Source organism: Ranitomeya imitator, chromosome 4 (genome assembly GCF_032444005.1).
Source record: "Ranitomeya imitator isolate aRanImi1 chromosome 4, aRanImi1.pri, whole genome shotgun sequence".
NCBI lineage: Eukaryota > Metazoa > Chordata > Amphibia > Anura > Dendrobatidae > Ranitomeya > Ranitomeya imitator.
The window spans coordinates 373616417-373641440 of NC_091285.1; the positions used below are offsets into that span (position 1 = coordinate 373616417).

Here is a 25024-nt window from a genome sequence, read left to right on the forward strand (position 1 = left end):
AATAGCCCATTCATGACTTCCTCTCTCCCTTGGTCACTTTAATTGATCTGCTCCTGTATTCTTACAGTGCTAGGTAAATGTATATTAGTAATTGGTGCTATTCTATCTCAGAAAATACATTTTTATATGTTAATCATGTACAGTACAGACCAAACGTTTGGACACACCTTCTCATTTAAAGATTTTTCCGTTCTTTCATGGCTATGAAAATTGCAAATTCATACTGAAGGCATCAGAACTATGAATTAACACATGTGGAATTATATACTTAACAAAAAAAGTGTGAAACAACTGAAAATATGTCTTATATTCTAGGTTCTTTAAAGTAGCCACATTTTGCTTTGATGACTGCTTTGCACACTCTTGGCATTCTCTTGATGAGCTTCAAGAGGTAGTCACCGGGAATGGTTTTCACTTCACAGGTGTGTCCTGTCAGGTTTAAGGAGTGGGATTTCTTGCCTTATAAATGGGGTTGGGACCATTAGTTGTGTTGAGCAGAAATCTGGTGTATACACAGCAGGTAGTCCTTCTGAATAGACTGTTAGAATTTGTATTATGGCAAGAAAAAAGCAGCTAAGTAAAGAAAAACGAATGGCCATCATTACTTTAAGAAATGAAGGTCAGTCAGTCCAAAAAATTGGGAAAACTTTGAAAGTGTCCCCAAGTGCAGTGACAAAAACCATCAAGCGCTACAAAGAAACTGGCTCACATGAGGACCGCCGGAGGAAAGGAAGACCAAGAGTCACCTCTGCTTCTAAGGATAACTTTATCCGAGTCACCAGCCTCAGAAATCGCAGGATAACAGCTCAGATTAGAGACCAGGTCAATGCCACACAGAGATATTGCAGCAGACACATCTCTACAACAACTGTTAAGAGAAGACTTTGTGCAGCAGGCCTTCATGGTAAAATAGCTGCTAGGAAACCACTGCTAAGGACAGGCAAAAAGCAGAAGAGACTTGTTTGGGTTAAAGAACACAAGGAATGGACATTAGACCAGTGGAAATCTGTGCTTTGGTCTTATGAGTCCAAATTTGAGATCTTTGGTTCCAACCACAGTGTCTTTGTGCGACGCAGAAAAGGTGAACGGATGGACTCTACATGCCTGGTTCCCACCGTGAAGCATGGAGGAGGAGGTGTGATGGTGTGGGGGTGCTTTGCTGGTAACAGTGTTGGGGATTTATTCAAAATTGAAGGCATACTTAACCAGAATGGCTACCACAGCATCTTGCAGCAGCATGCTATTCCATCCGGTTTGCGTTTAGTTGGACCATCATTTATTTTTCAACAGGACAATGACCCCAAACACACCTTCAGGCTGTGTAATGGCTATGTGACCAAAAAGGAGAGTGATGGGGTGCTACGCCAGATGACTTGGCCTCCACAGTCACCAGACCTGAACCCAATCGAGATGGCTTGGGGTGAGCTGGACTGCAGAGTGATATGGAGAGTATAGGGCACTGATATATGTAGATAGGGTCCTATGGTGGAGTTTTTGCAGGACCTCTAAGATTGAAGCAATTATCCAAGTAAATAGAACGTGTGCGTATTTCCGTTCCAAATAGGCTTGAAAGATAATAGGCTAGTATAAATAACTTAAGAGGTGCTGGAATACTGCCAAGAAGCACGGGATATGGAGAAATGTCCAACTGAATGGCCTGGAGTTATATAATCCTGGCCAAAAGGGTGGTACATATAGGCACAGAGTACCGGAGACGCAGTGAAAATCTAATGCACAGGGCTTTGTAAGAAGGCTTCAAAAGGCAAGTCTCATAGGGAAGGTGCGCTGAGGATCTGTTCCGGCATAAGATAGGTAGGAGGTGAACATCAACTAGCGGCGGACACCGCGTTGATGTTCACCTCCAACCTATCTTATACCGGAACAGATCCTCAGAGCACCTTCCCTATGAGACTTGCCTTTTGAAGCCTTCTTACAAAGCCCTGTGCATTAGATTTTCACTGCGTCTCCGGTACTCTGTGCCTATATGTACCACCCTTTTGGCCAGGATTATATAACTCCAGGCCATTCAGTTGGACATTTCTCCATATCCAGTGCTTCTTGGCAGTATTCCAGTACCTCTTAAGTTATTTATACTAGCTTATTATCTTTCAAGCCTATTTGGAACGGAAATACGCACACGTTCTATTTACTTGGATAATTGCTTCAATCTAAAGGTACCGTCACACTAGACGATATCGCTAGCGATCCGTGACGTTGCAGCGTCCTCGCTAGCGATATCGTCCAGTGTGACAGGCAGCAGCGATCAGGCCCCTGCTGTGCTGTCGCTGGTCGGGGAAGAAAGTCCAGAACTTTATTTGGTCGCTGGACTCCCCGCAGACATCGCTGAATCGGCGTGTGTGACACCGATTCAGCAATGTCTTCACTGGTAACCAGGGTAAACATCGGGTAACTAAGCGCAGGGCCGCGCTTAGTAACCCGATGTTTACCCTGGTTACCATCCTAAAAGTAAAAAAAACAAACACTACATACTTACCTACAGCCGTCTGTCCTCCAGCGCTGTGCTCTGCTCTCCTCCTGAACTGGCTGTGAGCGTCGGTCAGCCGGAAAGCAGAGCGGTGACGTCACCGCTCTGCTTTCCGGCCGCTGTGCTCACACAGACAGTACAGTAGGAGTGCAGAGCACAGCGCTGGAGGACAGACGGCTGTAGGTAAGTATGTAGTGTTTGTTTTTTTTACTTTTAGGATGGCACTCCTTCCCTTCCGAGCCTTACCATGTACCCAAACAGTGGTTTACCCCCACATATGAGGTATCGACGTACTCAGGAGAAATTGCCCAACACATTTTAGGATCCATTTTATCCTGTTGCCCATGTGAAAATGAAAAAATTGAGGCTAAAAGAATTTTTTTGTGAAAAAAAAGTACTTTTTCATTTTTACGGATCAATTTGTGAAGCACCTGGGGGTTCAAAGTGCTCACTATGCATCTAGATAAGTTCCTTGGGGAGTCTAGTTTCCAAAATGGGGTCACTTGTGGGGGAGCTCCAATTTTTAGGCACACGGGGGCTCTCCAAACGTGACATGGTGTCCGCTAAAGAGTGGAGCCAATTTTTGATTCAAAAAGTCAAATGGCGCTCCTTCCCTTCCAAGCCCTGCTGTGCGCCCAAACAGTGGTTTACCCCCACATATGAGGTATCAGCGTACTCAGGACAAATTGCACAACAACTTTCGTGGTTCAGTTTCTCCTTTTACCATTGGGAAAATAAAAAAATTGTTGCTAAAATATAATTTTTGTGACTAAAAAGTTAAATGTTCATTTTTTCCTTCCATGTTGCTTCTGCTGCTGTGAAGCACCTGAAGGGTTAATAAACTTCTTGAATGTGGTTTTGAGTACCTTGAGGGGTGCAGTTTTTAGAATGGTGTCACTTTTGGGTATTTTCAGCCATATAGACCCCTCAAACTGACTTCAAATGTGAGGTGGTCCCTAAAAACAATGGTTTTGTAAATTTCATTGTAAAAATGACATATCGCTGGTCAAATTTTAACCCTTATAACTTCCTAACAAAAAAAAATTTTGTTTCCAAAATTGTGCTGATGTAAAGTAAACATGTGGGAAATGTTATTTATTAACTATTTTGTGTCACATATCTCTCTGGTTTAACAGAATAAAAATTCAAAATGTGAAAATTGCGAAATTTTCAAAATTTTCGCCAAATTTCCGTTTTTATCACAAATAAACGCAGAATTTATTGACCTAAATTTACCACTAACATGAAGCCCAATATGTCACGAAAAAACAATCTCAGAACCGCTAGGATCCGTTGAAGCGTTCCTGAGTTATTACCTCATAAAGGGACACTGGTCAGAATTGCAAAAAACGGCAAGGTCTTTAAGGTCAAAATAGGCTGGGTCATGAAGGGGTTAAAGCTATTTTCGCACGGCAGTATTTTGGTCAATATTTCACATCAGTATTTGTAAGCTAAAACCACCAGTAGATCAAAAATACAGAAGTAGTGACGTGTTTCTATTATACTTTTACTCTAAGCAAGCAGCTTGGATGGTAAACATATCATTCATTCTCTGAGCTGAAATATCCTGCATGTCTATTGCTCCAGTCCCTGACAGCAAGCAGCTTGGATGGTATCTGAGTTATTCTATCTTCGGCATTGAATCCTGCATGTATCTATATATGTTAGTCATCCTATTATGCCTTTGTTTGTGTTTATAGATATTTAACCCCTTCCCGACCTGTGACACAGCGTATGCGTCATGAAAGTCGGTGCCAATCCGACCTGTGACGCATATGCTGTGTCACAGAAAGATCGCGTCCCTGCAGGCCGGGTGAAAGGGTTAACTCCCATTTCACCCGATCTGCAGGGACAGGGGGAGTGGTAGTTTAGCCCAGGGGGGGTGGCTTCACCCCCTCGTGGCTACGATCGCTCTGATTGGCTGTTGAAAGTGAAACTGCCAATCAGAGCGATTTGTAATATTTCACCTAAAAAAATGGTGAAATATTACAATCCAGCCATGGCCGATGCTGCAATATCATCGGCCATGGCTGGAAATACTAATGTGCCCCCACCCCACCCCTCCGATCGCCCCCCCAGCCCCCCGATCTGTGCAGCGCTCCCCTCCGTCCTGTGCTCCGCTCCCCCGTCCTCCTGTCCGCTCCCCCGTGCTCCAATCACACCCCCCCGTGCTCCAATCAAACCCCCCGCACTCCGATCCCCCCCCGTGCTCCGAACCACCCCCCCTGCACACCGATCCCCCCCCCTGCACACCGATCCACCCGCCCGCACACCGATCACTCTCCCCCATGCTCCGATCCCTCCCCCCCCGTGCTCCGACTCCCCCCCGTGCCCTGATCTCCCCCCCCCTGTGCCCTGATCTCCCCCCCTTATACTTACCGATCCTGGCGAGGTCCGTCAGTCTTCTTCCCCGAGCGCCGCCATGTTCCAAAATGGCGGGCGCATGCGCAGTGCGCCCGCCGAATCTGCCGGCCGGCAGATTCGTTCCAATGTGAATTTTGATCACTGTGATATAATCTATCACAGTGGTCAAAATAAAAAAACAGTAAATGACCCCCCCCATTTGTCCCCCATAGATAGGGACAATAATAAAATAAAGAATTTTTTTTTTTTTTCACTAAGGTTGGAGTTAGAACTAGGGTTAGGGTTAGGGGTAGGGTTAGGGGTAGGGGTAGGGGTAGGGTTAGGGGTAGGGGTAGGGTTAGGGTTAGGGTTAGGGGTAGGGTTAGGGGTAGGGGTAGGGTTAGGGTTAGAACTAGGGTTAGGGTTAGGGGTAGGGTTAGGGGTAGGGGTAGGGGTAGGGTTAGGGGTAGGGGTAGGGTTAGGGTTAGGGGTAGGGTTAGGGGTAGGGGTAGGGTTAGGGGTAGGGTTAGGGTTAGGGTTTCGGTATGTGCACACGTATTCTGGTCCTCTGCGGATTTTTCTGCAGCGGATTTGATAAATCCGCAGTGCTAAACCGCTGCGGATTTATGGCAGATTTACCGCGGTTTTTCTGCGCATTTCACTGCGGTTTTACAACTGTGATTTTCTATTGGAGCAGTTGTAAAACCGCTGTGGAATCCGCAGAAAGAAGTGACATGCTGCGGAATGTAAACCGCTGCGTTTCCGTGCAGTTTTTCCGCAGCATGTGTACAGCGATTTTTGTTTCCCATAGGTTTACATTGAAATGTAAACTCATGGGAAACTGCTGCGGATCCGCAGCGTTTTCCAAAGCGTGTGCACATACCTTTAGAATTGGGCTATGTGCACACGGTGCGGATTTGGCTGCGGATCCGCAGCGGATTGGCCGCTACGGATCCGCAGCAGTGTTCCATCAGGTTTACAGTACCATGTAAACCTATGGAAAACCAAATCCGCTGTGCCCATGGTGCGGAAAATACCGCACGGAAACGCTGCGTTGTATTTTCCGCAGCATGTCAATTCTTTGTGCGGATTCCGCAGCGTTTTACACCTATTCCTCAATAGGAATCCGCAGGTGAAATCCGCAGTAAATCCGCAGGTAAAACGCAGTGCCTTTTACCCGCGGATTTTTCAAAAATGGTGCGGAAAAATCTCACACGAATCCGCAACGTGGGTACATAGCCTTAGGGTTAGGGTTGGGTTGGAATTAGGGTTGTGGTTAGGGTTAGGGGTGTGTTGGGGTTAGGGTTGTGGTTAGGGGTGTGTTGCGGTTAGGGTTGTGGTTAGGGTTACGGCTACAGTTGGGATAAGGGTTAGGGGTGTGTTGGCGTAAGAATTGAGGGGTTTCCACTGTTTAGGCACATCAGGGGGTCTCCAAACGCAACATGGCGCCACCATTGATTCCAGCCAATCTTTTATTCAAAAAGTCAAATGGTGCTCCTTCCCTTCCGAGCCCCGACGTGTGCCCAAACAGTGGTTTACCCCCACATATGGGGTATCAGTGTACTCAGGACAAACTGGGCAACAATTACTGGGGTCCAATTTCTCCTGTTACCCTTGAGAAAATAAAAAATTGCTTGCTAAAACATCATTTTTGAGGAAAGTAAAATGATTTTTTATTTTCACGGCTCTGCGTTGTAAACGTCTGTGAAGCACTTGGGGGTTCAAAGTGCTCACCACATATCTAGATAAGTTCCTTGGGGGGTCTAGTTTCCAAAATGGGGTCACTTGTGGGGGGTTTCTACTGTTTAGGCACACCAGGGGCTCTGCAAACGCAACGTGACGCCCGCAGACCATTCCATCAAAGTCTGCATTTCAAAACGTCACTACTTGACTTCCGAGCCCCGACATGTTCCCAAACAGTGGTTTACCCCCACATATGGGGTATCAGCGTACTCAGAACAAACTGGGCAACAATTACTGGGGTCCAATTTCTCCTGTTACCCTTGAGAAAATAAAAAATTGCTTGCTAAAACATCATTTTTGAGGAAAGAAAAATGATTTTTTATTTTCACGGCTCTGCGTTGTAAACGTCTGTGAAGCACTTGGGGGTTCAAAGTGCTCACCACATATCTAGATAAGTTCCTTGGGGGGTCTAGTTTCCAAAATGGGGTCACTTGTGGGGGGTTTCTACTGTTTAGGCACACCAGGGGCTCTGCAAACGCAACGTGACGCCCGCAGACCATTCCATCAAAGTCTGCATTTCAAAAGTCACTACTTCCCTTCTGAGCCCCGACGTGTGCCCAAACAGTGGTTTACCCCCACATATGGGGTATCAGCGTACTCAGGAGAAACTGGACAACAACTTTTGGGGTCCAATTTCTCCTGTAACCCTTGGGAAAATAAAAAATTCTGGGCTAAAAAATTATTTTTGAGGAAAGAAAACGTATTTATTATTTTCACTGCTCTGTGTTATAAACTTCTGTGAAGCACTTGGGGGTTCAAAGTGCTCACCTCACATCTAGATAAGTTCCTTTCGGGGTCTAGTTTCTAAAATGGGGTCACTTGTGGGGGGTTTCTACTGTTTAGCCACATCAGGGGCTCTGCAAACGCAACGTAATGCCCGCAGAGCATTCCATCAAAGTCTGCATTTCAAAATGTCACTACTTGACTTCCGAGCCCCGACATGTGCCCAAACTGTGGTTTACCCCCACATATGGGGTATCAGCGTACTCAGGAGAAACTGTACAACAACTTTTGGGGTCAAATTTCTCCTGTTACCCTTGGGAAAATAATAAATTGCAGGCTAAAAAATCATTTTAGAGAAAATAAAATTTTTATTTTATTTTCATGGCTCTGCGTTATAAACTTCTGTGAAGCACTTGGAAGTTCAAAGTCCTCACCACACATCTAGATTAGTTCCTTTGGGGGTCTAGTTTCCAAAATGGGGTCATATGTGGGGGATCTCCAATGTTTAGGCACACAGGGGCTCTCCAAACGTGACATGGTGTCCGCTAATGATTGGAGCTAATTTTCCATTTAAAAAGCCAATTGGCGTGCCTTCCCTTCCGAGCCCTGCCGTGCGCCCAAACAGTGGTTTACCCCCACATATGGGGTATCAGCGTACTCAGGACAAACTGGACAACAACATTTGCGGTCCAATTTCTCCTATTACCCTTGGCAAAATAGGAAATTCCAGGCTAAAAATCATTTTTGAGGAAAGAAAAATTATTTTTTATTTTCATGGCTCTGCATTATAAACTTCTGTGAAGCACCTGGGGGTTTAAAGTGCTCAATATGCATCTAGATAAGTTCCTTGGGGGGTCTAGTTTCCAAAATGGGGTCACTTGTGGGGGAGCTCCAATGCATAGGCACACAGGGGCTCTCTAAACGCGACATGGTGTCCGCTAACAATTGGAGCTAATTTTCCATTCAAAAAGTCAAATGGCGCGCCTTCCCTTCCGAGCCCTGCCGTGTGCCCAAACAGTGGTTTACCCCCACATATGAGGTATCGGCGTACTCGGGAGAAATTGCCCAACAAATTTTAGGATTCATTTTATCCTATTGCCCATGTGAAAATGAAAAACTGAGGCGAAAAGAATTTTTTTGTGAAAAAAAAAGTACTTTTTCATTTTTACAGATCAATTTGTGAAGCACCTGAGGGTTTAAAGTGCTCAATATGCATCTAGATAAGTTCCTTGGGGGGTCTAGTTTCCAAAATGGGGTTATTTGTGGGGGAGCTCCAATGTTTAGGAACACGGGGGCTCTCCAAACACGACATGGTGTCCTCTAACAATGGAGATAATTTTTCATTCAAAGAGTCAAATGGCGCTCCTTCCCTTCCGAACCTTACCATGTGCCCAAACAGTGGTTTACCTCCACATGTGAGGTATCGGTGTACTCATGAGAAATTGCCCAACAAATTTTAGGATCCATTTTATCCTGTTGCCCATGTGAAAATGAAAAAAATTGAGGCTAAAAGAATTTTTTTGTGAAAAAAAAGTACTTTTTCATTTTTACGGATCAATTTGTGAAGCCCCCGGGGGTTCAAAGTTCTCACTATGCATCTAGATAAGTTCCTTGGGGCGTCTAGTTTCCAAAATGGGGTCACGTGTGGGGGAGCTCCAATTTTTAGGCACACGGGGGCTCTCCAAACGTGACATGGTGTCCGCTAAAGAGTGGAGCCAATTTTTCATTCAAAAAGTCAAATGGCGCTCCTTCCCTTCCAAGCCCTGCCGTGCGCCCAAACAGTGGTTTACCCCCACATATGAGGTATCAGCGTACTCAGGACAAATTGGACAACAACTTTCGTGGTTCAGTTTCTCCTTGTACCATTGGGAAAATAAAAAAAATGTTGCTAAAAGATAATTTTTGTGACTAAAAAGTTAAATGTTCATTTTTTCCTTCCATGTTGCTTCTGCTGCTGTGAAGCACCTGAAGGGTTAAAAAACTTCTTGAATGTGGTTTTGAGCACCTTGAGGGGTGCATTTTTTAGAATGGTGTCACTTTTGGGTATTTTCATCCATATAGACCCCTCAAACTGACTTCAAATGTGAGGTGGTCCCTAAAAAAAATGGTTTTGTAAATTTCGTTGTAAAAATGAGAAATCGCTGGTCAAATTTTAACTCTTATAACTTCCTAGCAAAAAAAAATGTTGTTTCCAAAATTGTGCTGGTGTAAAGTAGACATGTGGGAAATGTTATTTATTAACTATTTTGTGTCACATAACTCTCTGGTTTAACAGAATAAAAATTCAAAATGTGAAAATTGCGAAATTTTCAAAATTTTCGCCAAATTTCCGTTTTTATCACAAATAAACGCAGAATTTATTGACCTAAATTTACCACTAACATGAAGCCCAATATGTCACGAAAAAACAATCTCAGAACCGCTAGGATCCGTTGAAGCGTTCCTGAGTTATTACCTCATAAAGGGACACTGGTCAGAATTGCAAAAAACGGCCAGGTCATTAAGGTCAAAATAGGCTGGGTCATGAAGGGGTTAACTCACTTTTGCATGTCCTTACTCAGAGAGATCACATAACTGTTTCAAAGTGCTTTATGATCCATGTAGACCTGGACATTTGTTTATCTGATCACTACATTTATTGTGTCCTGTTGTCTCAACTGAGTTAGATTGATTGCTAACGAGCTTTAACACAAAAAAAAAAAAAAAAGAGATCTAAGGGCTAGCCTTCTATAAATGTAGATGTAGCTTGGGGATGCATTCGTGCAGGGGTGCATTCGTGCACTGTTATTCGTGTATTTTTTATTCAAAGTACTTTTTTTTCTAAGTATTCGGCAGTTATAACATGGCAGGAGACAGGTAAGAAAAACTAAATCTAATCCATATTCACTTGAAACAGCACAAATACTCACCATATTTATTTGTATAATCTATATTCTGGCTGCTGCATTCACTCACATTCACCGCCCTCGCATTAACTCTCTACACTCCATCCATATCGGCCCCTCTGTCCTTGCCTCTCCTATGTATAGCACTCATGCTCTATTCACATTGCTTAACAGCACAGATCCATTCAGTCCCAACATCCAACACAAGAGACGCTCTCACAAATCACTTAACCATCTGCTCACTCTTTCGATCCTCCTTCTCCTAGTCGCTGGAGACATATCTCCAAACCCCGGCCCCCCATGTTATAGCCAGTCAAACCTCCCAATTGCTACACCCAGAAACCCCTCTAACCTTATTAATATTCCCTGCATGCCTGCTGTCTCTTTCAATTGTGCCCTTTGGAATTCTCGCTCTGTGTGTAATAAACTCTCCTTCATTCATGACTTCTTCCTTTCTAATTCTCTTAATCTCCTGGCTCTAACTGAAACCTGGATCCAGCAGTCAGACACCACCGCTGCTGCTGCTCTTTCATATGGTGGACTACACTTTTCTCATACCCCAAGATCAGACAACAGAGCAGGTGGAGGCGTTGGTCTGCTCCTTTCACCCAAATGTACTTTCCAAGTTATCCCCCAAGTACCCTCACTTGTCTTCCCTTCCTTTGAGGTCCATGTGGTCAGACTCTACGTCCCCTTCTCCATGCGAGTGGTGGTGGTGTATCGTCCTCCCGGCCCCTCTCATCAGTTCCTGGATCACTTTGCCACCTGGCTTCCACACTTTCTCTCCTGTGACACCCCCACCCTTATCATGGGTGATTTCAACATTGCCATTGCCTCTCCCCTCTCCCCATCTGCTTCTCACCTTTTATCTCTATCCTCCTCTTTTGGCCTCTCGCAGCATACTAACTCTCCAACACATGAAGATGGAAACTCCCTTGACTTGGTCTTCTCCCGACTTTGCTCAGTGGATGACTTCACAAACTCCCCTCTCCCGCTCTCTGACCACAACCTTCTTTCATTCTCTATCAAGAACTGCCATCCCGCTCAGGTCACCCCCACTTTCCACACCTATAGAAACATACAGGCCATTAACACCCAGAAACTTATGATGAACTTGCAGTCCTCATTGGCCCCTATTTCCTCCATCTCATGTCCTGATTCTGCATTGAAGCATTACAATGAAACCCTGCAAAGTGCTCTGGATTAAGCTGCTCCTCCTATACATAAAACAACTCGGCACAGACGGCAACAACCGTGGCACACGCTGCAAACACGTTTCCTGCAGCGGTGCTCCAGGTGCGCAGAACGTCTGTGGAGAAAATCTAATCTACCCGAAGATTTCATCCATTATAAGTTCATGCTAAAGACATACAATTCTGCCCTTCACCTCTCCAAACAAACCTACTTCAACACCCTCATCACCTCCCTGTCCAATAACCCTAAACGTCTCTGACACGTTCCAGTCCCTATTCAACCCAAGAGAGCAGGCCCCAACCACGGATCTCCGTGCTGACGATCTGGCCAATTACTTCAAAGAAAAAATTGACCACATTCGACAGGAAATCATCTCCCAATCTCTTCATACCATGCACTGTCCTCCCTCCCCCACTGCATCTAGTTCACTCTCTGACTTTGAAGCAGTTACAGAAGAAGAAGTAAGCAGGCTCCTTGCATCTTCTCGCCCGACCACTTGCACCAGTGACCCCATTCCGTCACATCTCCTCCAGTCCCTTTCCCCGGCTATCACCTCTCACCTAACAAAAATATTCAACCTTTCCCTCACTTCCGGTATTTTTCCCTCCTCATTTAAGCATGCCATCATACATCCATTACTTAAAAAACCATCCCTCGATCAAAACTGTGCCGCTAATTATAGACCTGTCTCTAATCTTCCCTTCATCTCTAAACTCCTCGAACGCCTGGTCCACTCCCGTCTTACCCGCTATCTCTCAGATAACTCTCTTCTCGACCCTCTTCAATCTGGCTTCCGCTCTTTACACTCTACTGAAACTGCCCTCATTAAAGTCTCTAATGACCTACTAACAGCTAAATCTAATGGTCACTACTCCATGCTAATTCTCTTGGATCTCTCTGCAGCATTCGACACTGTGGATCATCAGCTCCTCCTCACTATGCTCCGCTCCATCGGCCTCAAGGACACCGTTCTCTCCTGGTTCTCCTCCTATCTCTCTGACCGATCCTTCACTGTATGTTTTGCTGGTTCCTCCTCCTCTCACCTTCCCCTTACTGTTGGGGTTCCTCAAGGATCAGTCCTAGGCCCCCTACTCTTCTCGTTGTATACTGCCCCTATTGGACAAACAATCAGTAGATTTGGTTTCCAGTACCATCTCTATGCTGACGACACCCAATTATACACTTCTGCTCCTGAGATCACACCGACCTTTTTAGAAAACACCAGTGATTGTCTTACCGCTGTCTCTAACATCATGTCCGCCCTCTATCTGAAACTAAACCTGTCAAAAACTGAACTCCTCGTGTTCTCTCCCTCTACTAACCTACCTTTGCCTGACATTGCCATCTCCGTGTGCGGTTCCACCATTACTCCAAAGCAACATGCCCGCTGCCTTGGGGTCATCCTTGATTCTGACCTTTCATTCACCCCCTACATCCGATCACTGGCTCGCTCTTCTTACCTGCATCTCAAAAACATTTCTAGAATTCGCCCTTTTCTTAATTTCGACTCTGCAAAAACTCTGACTGTTTCACTTATTCATTCTCGTCTGGACTATTGTAACTCTCTACTAATCGGTCTCCCTCTTGCAAAACTCTCCCCGCTCCAATCTGTCCTGAATGCTGCAGCCAGGATCATATTCCTCACCAACCGTTACACCGATGCCTCTACCCTGTGCCAGTCATTACACTGGCTACCCATCCACTCCAGAATCCAGTACAAAACTACTACCCTCATCCACAAAGCACTCCATGGCTCAGCACCACCCTACATCTCCTCCCTGGTATCAGTCTACCACCCTACCCGTGCCCTCCGCTCCGCTAATGACCTCAGGTTAGCATCCTCAATAATCAGAACCTCCCACTCCCGTCTCCAAGACTTTACACGTGCTGCGCCGATTCTTTGGAATGCACTACCTAGGTTAATACGATTAATCCCCAATCCCCACAGTTTTAAGCGTGCCCTAAAAACTCATTTGTTCAGACTGGCCTACCGCCTCAATGCATTAACCTAACGATCCCTGTGTGGCCTATTTATAATAAAAAAAAAAAAAAAAAAAAAAAAGGTTCCTCGCATCATGTTCTCATACACTTTATGCAGTATTAGCCCTCTGTGTCTGTACTGCTACATACTTAGGCAGGTAACTGGTTCATGCAGCTTTACATGAACACCTGAGCCTTACACTATAGCTGGTCCGAATAACTAAAGCAATTGTTACCATCCACCTCTCGTGTCTCCCCTTTTCCCCATAGTTTGTAAGCTTGCGAGCAGGGCCCTCACTCCTCCTGGTATCTGTTTTGAACTGTATTTCTGTTATGCTGTAATGTCTATTGTCTGTACAAGTCCCCTCTATAATTTGTAAAGCGCTGCGGAATATGTTGGCGCTATATAAATAAAATTATTATTATTATTATTAAGTGTTCCTCTCCTAGTTTTGGCTTGCAAGTATTGATGTATAATAGTGATCAAAATACTGGCGTGTGACCGTAGCCTAACAATGGGACTCCTGACTATCAAAAACTTATCTTGTGGACAGGTGATAAATGTTTATTGTTGTAAAACTTTTTCAGTCTACCATTTTGTTTTAGCATTCCACATAATTTGTAATCCACAACAACTACATAGATTCTTGCTTTCATGTTGAACGGATGCTACACCATCTGAAAATGCTATCGCAGAAGTTAGAATGTGAACAACAAGGTTTGGGAACTGAAGGATGTGCATAAGAAAATGGACTTAAAAGCATATGATTTACTGTATATCTTGCTCTAAATTTATTCATTATTTGTTTTCATTGGTAGGAAGCCACACGTGCACCAAGACATCACAGAAGGTACAGTGGGTACTCTTTGTTTCATTGCAGCCATTGACTTAAATATGAGTGTCTGAGCAATTGGTCTGAATACTTATGACCCAGAGATATTTCACTTTTTCATTTTTAATAAATTTGCAAAAATTTCAACATTTCTGTTCTTTTCAGTCAATATGGGGTGCAGAGTGTACATTAATGTGAAAGAATATGAACTTTTTAGAATTTACCAAATGGCTGCAATGAAACAAAGAGTCAAAACATTAAAGGGGTCTGAATACTTTCCGTACCCACTGTATTTAGTGCTAAAATGTATCGTAACGTAAACACATGAACAGCAATATTATACAGTATATATAATTATGGGATGAGTTATAAATTACCATTAAAAGAGATATACAATGTTTCCTCTTTGGATATATTTCAATGCCATGGAAAAAATATATAGCAGCATTAGAATTCAAGATAAACTATGGAACAAGTCATTAGCTGACAAGTTTATGTTGGGTTTATAATGCAAGACTAATGTGTACATTTAAAAGTTTCCTTTCTACATGGCCTTTAGTGATGATATTCTACCACCTGCTGAGGCCAAATTAAAGGAAAATTATGTGTTATCACAATTATTAATACATCTGCAATGGCCAAGTTGCTCTCAGGACGATATTGAATTTTTAGGGTAATGGAAACATAGTAAATGAAATAAAAGCCACTGCATACTTGCTTTGTGGAGATCTCCATGGATGAAATTGTAGTTGGCTCCTGTAGAGGAAAGTGCAAGATATAGATTAGCTTGCACTCATAAAAAATAACCACATAAAAAAGGACAACAATAAAAACAAAGGCTACAAATGTAAGAGTAGTAACCAACAAAATATAGGATATATTAAAATAAAACAATACAACGAAAAAATTATATATATATATATATATATATATATATATATATATATATATATATATATATATATATATATATATATATATATATACACACATAGTACAGGCCAAAAGTTTGGACACACCTTCTCATTTAAAGATTTTTCAGTATTTTCATGACCATGAAAATTGTAAATTCACACTGAAGGCATCAAAACTATGAATTAACACATGTGGAATTATACACTTAACAAAAAAGTGTGAAACAAATGAAAATATGTATTATATTCTAGGCTCTTCAAAGTAGCCACCTTTTGCTTTGATAACTGCTTTGCACACTCTTGGCATTCTCTTGATGAGCTTCAAGAGGTTGTCACCGGAAATTGTCTTCCAACAATCTTGAAGGAGTTCCTAGAGATGCTTAGCACTTGTTGGCCCTTTTGCCTTCACTCTGCGGTCCAGCTCACCCCAAACCATCTCGATTGAGTTCAGATCAGGTGACTGTGGAGGTCAGCTCATCTGGCGTAGCACCCTATCAGTCTCATTCTTGGTCAAATTGCCCTTGCACAGCCTGGAGGTGTGTTTGGGGTCATTGTCCTGTTGAAAAATAAATGATGTTCCAACTAAGCGCAAACCGGATGGAATAGCATGCCGCTGCAAGATGCTGTGGTAGCCTTGCTGGTTCAATATGGCTTCAATTTTGAATAAATCCTCCTCCATGCCTCACGGTGGGAACCAGGCATGTTAGAGCCCCTCCGTTCACCTTTTCTGCGTCGCAAAAAGACACGGTGGTTGGAACCAAAGATCTCAAATTTGGACTCAGCAGACCAAAGCACAGATTTCCACTGGTCTAATGTCCATTCCTTGTGTTTTTTAGCCCAAACAAGTCTCTTCTGCTTGCTGCCTGTCGTTAGGAGTGGTTTCCTAGCAGCTATTTTACCATTAAGGCCTGCTGCACAAAGTCTCCTCTTAACAGTTGTTGTAGAGATGTGTCTGCTGCTGCTAGAACTCTGTGTGGCATTGACCTGATCTCTAACCTGAGCTGCTGTTAACCTGCGATTTCTGAGGCTGGTGACTCAGATAAACTTATCCTCAGAAGCAGAGGTGACTCTTGGTCTTCCTTTCCTGGGGAGGTCCTCATGTGAGCCAGTTTCTTTGTAGCGCTTGATGGTTTTTGCAACTGCACTTGGGGACACTTTCAAAGTTTTCCCAATTTTTCAGACTGATCGACCTTCATTTCTTAAAGTAATGATGGCCACTCGTTGTTCTTTACTTAGCTGCTTTTTTCTTGCCATAATACAAATTCTAACAGTCTATTCAGTAGGATAAGCAGCTGTGTATCCACCAGACTTCTGCTCAACACAACTGATAGTCCTAACCCCATTTATAAGGCAAGAAAACCCACTTATTAAAACTGACAGGGCACACCTGTGAAGTGAAAACCATTTCCGATGACTACCTCTTGAAGATCATCAAGAGAATGCCAAGAGTGCGCAAAGCAGTCATCAAAGCAAAAGGTGGCTACTTTGAAGGGCCTGGAATATAAGACATATCATCAGTTGTTTAACACTTTTTTGTTAAGTATATAATTCCACATGTGTTAATTCATAGTTTTGATGCCTTCAGTGTGAATTTACAATTTTCATAGTCATGAAAATAAAGAAAAATCTTGAAATGAGAAGGTGTGTCCAAACCTTTGGTCTGTATATATATATATATATATATATATATATATATATATATATATATATACACTATATATATATATATATATATATATACAGTATATATATTTACTGTATATATATATATATATATATATATATATATATATATATATACATACACAGTATATATGCCGTATATACTGGAGTATAAGCCGAGATTTTCAGCCCAAAATTTTGGGCTGAAAGTGCCCCTCTCGGCTTATACTCGAGTCATGGTGTGCGGCAGGGTCGGCAGGTGAGGGGGAGAGGGCGCTGAGGTATACTTACCTAGTCCCAGCGATCCTGATGCTCCCCCTGCCCGTCACACTGTCTTCGGTGCTGCAGCTCTTCCTGTCAGCGGTCACGTGGGACCGCTCATTAGAGAAATGAATACGCGGCTCCACCTCCCATAGGGGTGGAGCCACATATTCATTTCTCTAATCAGCGGTGTCGGTGACCGCTGATAGAGGAAGAGGCTGCGGCACCGAAGACCGTGTGACAGGCAGAGGGAGCCGGACGCCGGGAGCAGGTAAGTATGTCATATTCACCTGTCCACGTTCCACCCGCCGGGCGCCGCTCTGTCTTCGCGTCCTCTTGCTCTGACTGTTCAGGTCAGAGGGCGCGATGACGCATATAGTGTGCGCGGCGCCCTCTGCCTGATCAGTCAGTGCGGAGAGACGCCGGGACCGGACGCTGGGAGCTGCAAGCAGCAAGGTGAGTATGGCATTTTTTTTTATTGCAGCAGCAGCAGCAATGGCACAGATTTATGTGGCACAGCTATGGGGCAATACTGAACGGTGCAGAGCACTATATGGCACAGCTATGGGGCAATACTGAACGCCGCAGAGCACTATATGGCAGCTATGGGGCAATACTGAACGGCGCAGAGCACTATATGGCAGCTATGGGGCAATAATGAACGGCGCAGAGCACTATATGGCAGCTATGGGGCAATAATGAAGGGCGCAGAGCACTATATGGCACAGCTATGGGGCAATAATGAACGGTGCAGAGCACTATATGGCACAGCTATGGGGCAATAATGAACGGCGCAGAGCACTATATGGCAGCTATGGGGCAATAATGAACGGTGCAGAGCACTATATGGCACAGCTATGGGGCAAGAATGAACGGTGCAGAGCACTATATGGCACAGCTTTATATGGCACATCTATGGGGCAATGATGAACGGTGCAGCGCACTATATGGCACAGCTTTATATGGCACATCTATGGGGCAATAATGAACGGTGCAAAGCACTATATGGCAGAGCTTTCTATGGCACATCTATGGGGCAATAATGAACAGTATGGAGAATTATATATGGCACAGCTTTGTATGGAGCATCTTCTGGGGCAATAATGAACGGTATGGAGCATCTATTTTTATTTTTGAAATTCACCGGTAGCTGCTGCATTTCCTACCCTAGGCTTATACTCGAGTCAATAAGTTTTCCCAGTTTTTTGTGGCAAAATTAGGGGGGTCGGCTTATACTCGGGTCGGCTTATACTCGAGTATATACGGTATATATATATATATATATATATATATATATATATATATATATATATACACACACTGTAGATTATTTACTGCTAACAATATGAAGCACCTGCACCTTTCAAGTGTTTGTTCTTTTCCTTAATTCACTGTGATGTCTGCTTGATTTTAAAAAAAAGTCATTATCCTCATTTCTGTGACTTTTTTTTTTCCTTTCAAGGGTTTTGTAGCCATTCTGGGTATTGTTATGGATTGGTATGCCTTCCAGCTTTATACTCTGAGGTTTTCACATACTTTTACTCACATATTCTAAGCAGCCCATATTAACACTGGATTTTTAAACACCTGCAGGATGCCTTAGAGAGACTTTCATAAGCTGCACGCAATATGTGCTTATTCATGTAGAAGTAATATTTCAAAGGGTTGAGGACAACTCACTTCTTTGTAAAGGAATATAGTTGTGCAGACAAAAAAAAGAATTTGGCAAAGAAAAATGAAAGATTTAATGTAGAGAATAAGAAGAAAATGATAAAGAAATATAGTTTTTCTATGAAAAACAATACAGCAATAAAATAGAAGTTACTAACACTAACTTAATGACCAGTATAATAAAGAGAACCTGTCATGTTAAAAAAAAACACTATTAACCTGCAGTCATGGGGTTAATCTGCAGGTGAATAACATTTTAAAACTGTGCAGCTGCTGCACTGAAAGCCCGGCTACAGGGAAGAAATGAACTTTATTTCTACTCGCAGACTCCGACTTTCAGTCATGGAGGCGCTCAAGGTGTGGCTTCAGTCTCCGCTCAGTACATAGCGAGCAGCAGCTGTAACCATGCCCCAGCACTGACTGACAGCTTGCTTAGCAGTGAATCAGTGATGATACAGTTGTCAGTCAGTGTTGGGGTATGCTTACGGCCATCGGTCACTGTGTACTTAGCGGTGACAGAAGCCACGCCTCTATAACTGAAAGCCGGAGGGATGCATTGAGAAGTAAAGTTCCTTGCTGCCGGGCAGCTGTGCTTTTAGTGCAGTGGTTGCATAGCCTTAGAACGCTATTACCTTGCAGACAAACCTCATATCTGCAGGTTGAGTTTTCTTACATGACAGGTTCACTTTCACTTTTAAATTATTGACTGAATATTTAAAAAAAAGTTTAGTAAAAGTATGTTTACATACCCTATTTGGAAAATTCACCCAATGGGTTAAGCACATTTATTAAGTAGTTCTATTACAAATAAAAATATAATATTTAAGACCTAAATTCAGGAGATATTTCCAATATGCTCATGCACACAACAAGCACGGGTCCATAGGACAAAGAATTGTGCTAAGGAAAAATACCTATATGATACATCATCCATATTCGTATTTATCAAGCTAAATTCACAAGAATTGTAGAGTGATTTGAAAAAAAAAAACTGTCTTTCATGACTTGCTCAAATGTTATTTTGTGTTTTATACACTTTTTGCACCTTGTCCGATGATGTGTATGTCTTCCCTGAAATGGGGTGCAGTTTTTCTGTAAAGGTGTATGGCCTAATGTGCAACACTAAACAATTAGATGTGCCAAAATGTTGGTGCAAGTATATCGCACAAAGTTAGTCAACGAATAGGGTGCGTAAATTTATACTAGATAGTCCTAAATTATCAGTATAAATCACTATGATAAATCTAGAATTGCTCAAATCAGGCTTGTGGGTAAAGCTTGCAGTCACTTTACATGAGTGCAGACCTGTGAATCCTCATAGCATGCACATAGCATGGGAGAGGGCAGTCATGTAAACCCAAGTATGCGATCTGCATACTTCAAGACACATTCTGATATGTCTTTTATTGAGCGAAGCCATGTACGTCCAGTCGGCATGCTTGCAAATTCCCATAGTGTCGGCACCAGAGAATCCTGATGCTGCGCAATGTGCGCACTGTGTGGATTCACAATTCTGCAGTCATAGACACTGTGTGGATTCACAAGTCTGCAGTCATAGAGGGACTGTTGACTTTAACCCCAAGACTGGATAACCCATGGACTGTCTAGTCTAAGTTTGTTCTGTTTTACAAAAAGACACTATTATAAATATGCTTAAGTGTGGTTCAAAATCAGAGAGACAATGGTACAGCACAAGCTCACATCAGGATATATACACTGTATTATGGCATGGTTGTACCTACCCTGAACACTGTCATTTCTTCCAGAAGTACTTCCTCTAAATCATGCCAGGTCTCCTTGGGAACAGAAACAACTTTTAAAACCGTCCCAATGTCTAAAAGAAAAATATATATTGTATGTTATTATAGCTGCAAACAGAATAAAATAAATGAGGTATAAGACGGTTAGTTTATTTGTGAAATATGCAGGACAAATTACCAACACCACAAAATAAATACAGCAAGACGCTCTTTATTAGCATTAGTGGTTTCTGAAACTTAAAATTATGTAATCACCGTCAAACTATTAAATAGAAAAGGGTAACATTTTACTACTGGGAAATAAAACAATATTGTACATTTATAGGGTATGAAATCAGCCACAGTACAAATAGATCTCACATAGAAAATTATCCAGAATAAATATAAAATTCTTGTTAAAATCAGCATGGAAATGGCCAAAATTGCAGCATTTTATATTTTTCATTTTAATGATAATTTCATATAGACTTTGGAACTCCAAACAAGAAGCAGTAAAAAATATGTACAATTTTAAACTTTGCACCTATTGTGGCAATTTGATCCTTGAGGTTTTAGATGAATGTGTATTTTTGTTGAAGCATAGTTTATTAAAACTTGTTTTTCCACTATAAAACTGGAAGCGAGAAGTATATCCCCAGAAGTATATGACATGCATTTTCTAGTACTTGTTATGAGTTTCTCTGTGTTTTATGATTGTTCTTAAACACTTGAGAACATATATCAGTGACCAAAATGTGTCACATATGTACAAAGGTCCAGATAACATCTTTGTTGATCTTTGAGGGCACTTGTCAAACTGAAGTACAGCTAAATTTACACTTCGCTCTCCACACAGCTGCATGCTGGAGGCACTTCATTTAACCTATATGGCATTCCCTTCAAATGTACAGTTTTTTTCCAATCATTGGGCAGACAGGAAAAAAAAATGTTACTTTCCTTTCCATCTTACATACCATAAATTCTTACAAATAGATTTAAGCAACAGAATTGTAAAAATGGCCTCATCGGTTGTTGACACCGGTAGTTTATAAGTATTAGACATACTGTAATTTTTTGGCATTTTTTACGATACTTAACGCGTCAGGCGGAAGTCTTGAAAACTTCAGTTAGATTTTGATAATTCACGCTAGTACCTGTCATGTAAAAATCTGTGCATCATTAGAATATGTTTTCTTCTCACTCCTTCTAAGTATAATTAAGTTTATCGTCTCGGTGTCCAAGTAAAACTAGACTGGAGACGTTATTGGCTTGGGACTGATGAAAACTAATACAGATACATATCAACCATACTGAGTCATAGCAACAAATCAAAGTCCGTCTGTCATATCTCCTGCAGCTAGTAAATGAAAACAGTTGCTATAGCCTTTCCTATTCTGTATTTCCCAAAATCATGACTGTTGTGGACTACAGGGAATACATCCCACAGGGTCACGTTTAATAAAACATTTCCAGGAAAGGCCATGCCCGGCTTTTTATTGATACATACATAAAAGAATGCAGCTTTTATACATATGGTATAAGGCTTGATCAATTAAATTCAGCCAGATAATTGAGGATAGCCAGATTTGTTTGGCCTTCTTAAGCATGGTAGATGTGCTTTTTTAAGGATTTTAGTAGGAGATTCAAGAAATTAAAAAAATAATAATAACACAATTCCAAGCTATTGAAATAAGCTGGAATATTATATATTCAGTTGCCTAACTTACATTTATAAGAAGAAAAAAAATAGCAGACTACACTGGGACACAAGTATATTTTCCAATCACTTCTATATAGTATATGTGTACATTATGGATAAATAAAATAAATGTGTTAAGAGTCAGACCAGTTTCTCAGCACTGTACTGGACTTATAAAGTTTTTGCAATAACAGACTAGCAGTTTATAGAAATGAATCCATAAAGTATAGGAGTTCGATTTAGCATTGCCTGGTTCAAGGCATTTACAAATCATATGAACTCTCTTGAAGATCCATCTTTGCTTTATCTGAAGTAGTGCTTAACGCTTCTGGGCTCATATCCAAAACTGTGCCAGCTCTTCACACAACCACAAAAGCTTAGCAATGTATAGTATTTTACTACATTCATTGTGCAGCTATCATGATATTCTATCACATTCAGTGCCATTCATTTATGAAGCTTTTAGGCCTTTTCTGGCACAAGGCGCAGGGTGTGACTGAAACCTCAGAACTCTAAAACTGCACCACTGAAAATACCATAATGTCTGAAATCACATTATTATCCACCATCACATAGGATTTCTTGCTGTATTTATTAGCTACATTTGAAAAAAAATTGTACTTATTGCATTTGTATGCTTATTTACCTATGCAATTCAGTAGCGTAATCTCCAGAGGGAAAAAAAGACAATTTAAGAGTTTATGTTCTTCTGGGAAGCAAAGACAGTAAACCAAATGACAAATGTTGTCATGTGCGGTATATTACAGAGACATATCAGATTTTTTTTTTTTTGCCTTTTCAACTATTTACTGTTGTTCTGTATGAACATATATTTCTCTAGGATGCCAGAAAGGTACAGCTCAGTAAGTCTCTGCTACCTCTTTTTTCTGGAAAATGGCGGTATTTCAGTGCCTGGAACCCCCCAGTAATAAACTACTGACAAGTCTATATAACATGCATAAAAGGGAACAGTAACATCATCTTTAGCCATTAAACCTATCTGTCATGTCATGAGTTATTTCAACCATAAAAAAGGTAAGAAAACAATAAGTTGTATCAACAAAAAATGTAAAATTAAATACATATTACACACTACATATTATTCAACATTTTGGGGTTTTATTAAAATATTGTGTAGCTATCAGTGAGCTTTAACTCCTTACAGTACCATAGGTTCCCAAGCCCCATAAAAGCAGGGTTGTCCGAATGATGTACAATGGTGAAATTAATATAAACCCCCAGACAACCATGCTGTTTTCAAGGCTAGACTACTTACGTAAAGTACCAATAAATCCAGGAGATCAGGTTCTTACCTAGCCATGTACCTAAAATGCCCAGCAGATGATGATATTAACTGTCCACCAGAATCTAACAGTAAATACATTGACTATTTGCTATTAAATGGATGACCTCATGTTGCCTTGGATGAGAAGCTAAGACATCAAAGTTACTCTCAGGGTTTTCAGTGCTCCAAAATAAGACTAAAGAATCCTCCACTGCATCAGGTTCTTCCAAGTTTTATTCCATCTTGATTTTATAAACCAGCGTATCATATTATTGGATATATTCTATAGAAAACATCTGACACCTTTCTGGCGTGTAGCCTACCTTAGCCATGGTGACTACTGATGTCTGATGTTTTCTATGTAGTATATACAATACTACGACATGCTGCTTTTTAAATCAAGACAGAATAAAATTTGGTTGTTTTTATACAAGGAATTGGGACGTGCAGTTTTGTCTACCTTTTTCATTAATCCAGTTGATGGTCTGCAACTTTAAATGTCACTACCCTAACCTGAGACCAGTTTCCTTCAATATCCGCTGGCAACACGATAACCAACATGGTTAGCCCTGATCTTTTCATGTTCTTCCATAATAATGTGCCCAAAATGTTCAGCGAAGACTATACTATTTGAAGGTGGTTTGGAGTCAATCACTTAAGGCTCAGAACATTGTTTTCATAAATTGATAGTGGTTCTTCATAATTATTTTTTCTAGCGAGTCCATGGCACCCCAGTTTGACACTGACTATGCCACTTTGTGAACTCAGAGATCAAAGCAGCACAAACATCCCAGCTAAACAGCTTGAAATATCCTGACTTGCCAGAAGGATAGGACAGCTGAGCATCTACCAGGAAAGGGTTTGGTAGGCTACGAGAAACTATTCATAGTCAGAATTCAAGTAATACCATAAAATTCTAAACTCTTTAAATGATGGATAGTAATTATTACCCTGCGTTTACGAGTACTATCGTCACGCATTGTGATATTTTCCAAAGGCTAAATGGTATAGATTAATTATAAGAATTTTCATTGAAAAATGAAAGGTGGTATTTTGATTGCTGAATTCAATTTACGTCCTGAAAGGAAAATGTGTCAAGAACTAAATATTGTAGGGAGAACTTTCAGCACTTATTACCCATAAATGTTTTAGTCTAGATGCAGACTTTGATAAGTAAAGAGTGAAATTTGACAACTAACCTCTGGGAACCTTAATTAAAACGAATTGGCTCTCTCTGAAGAATACTGAAGGTAAAACGTCCAAGCCTCTGCATCTGTAGGAACTTTAGAGGTCAGAGGTAACATAAGTTAATCACTATGGAGACTGTGATCAGGCCTCAGGTACCAAAGCTGCACTGTATCCGAGTTGCAGATCAAGTTTTGAAGAGTAGAATTTCAAATACTTTCACACAAATTAAAACATCTACTTCTTTTAAGATCAATAGGCTCCAGTTTACAGCTTGGCTAAAGGATAAGAGGGCTATTAATTCACTTTAATGACAGAAGCGCTTCCACTATTTGTAATATTACCTCAGGTCATATATTTAGAGAATTGATCCACCGAGACATTGATTGCACTTGGTAAGTCACACAAGCTACAGGGTGTAC

General features: G+C 41.7%; 1 protein-coding gene across 1 annotated transcript in view; it reads right to left on the reverse strand.

Moving 5' to 3' along the window:
• The window catches only part of SEMA3A (semaphorin 3A), a 372399-nt gene that overhangs the window by 30386 nt on the left and 316989 nt on the right, over positions 1–25024 (reverse strand). Inside the window, exons 12-13 of the mRNA XM_069765162.1 lie at positions 20437–20528; positions 14901–14942 (exon numbers count right to left, since the gene is read on the reverse strand). Of these exons, the coding sequence (XP_069621263.1) occupies positions 14901–14942; positions 20437–20528 (134 nt within the window). The remainder of the gene's footprint in view (positions 1–14900; positions 14943–20436; positions 20529–25024) is intronic.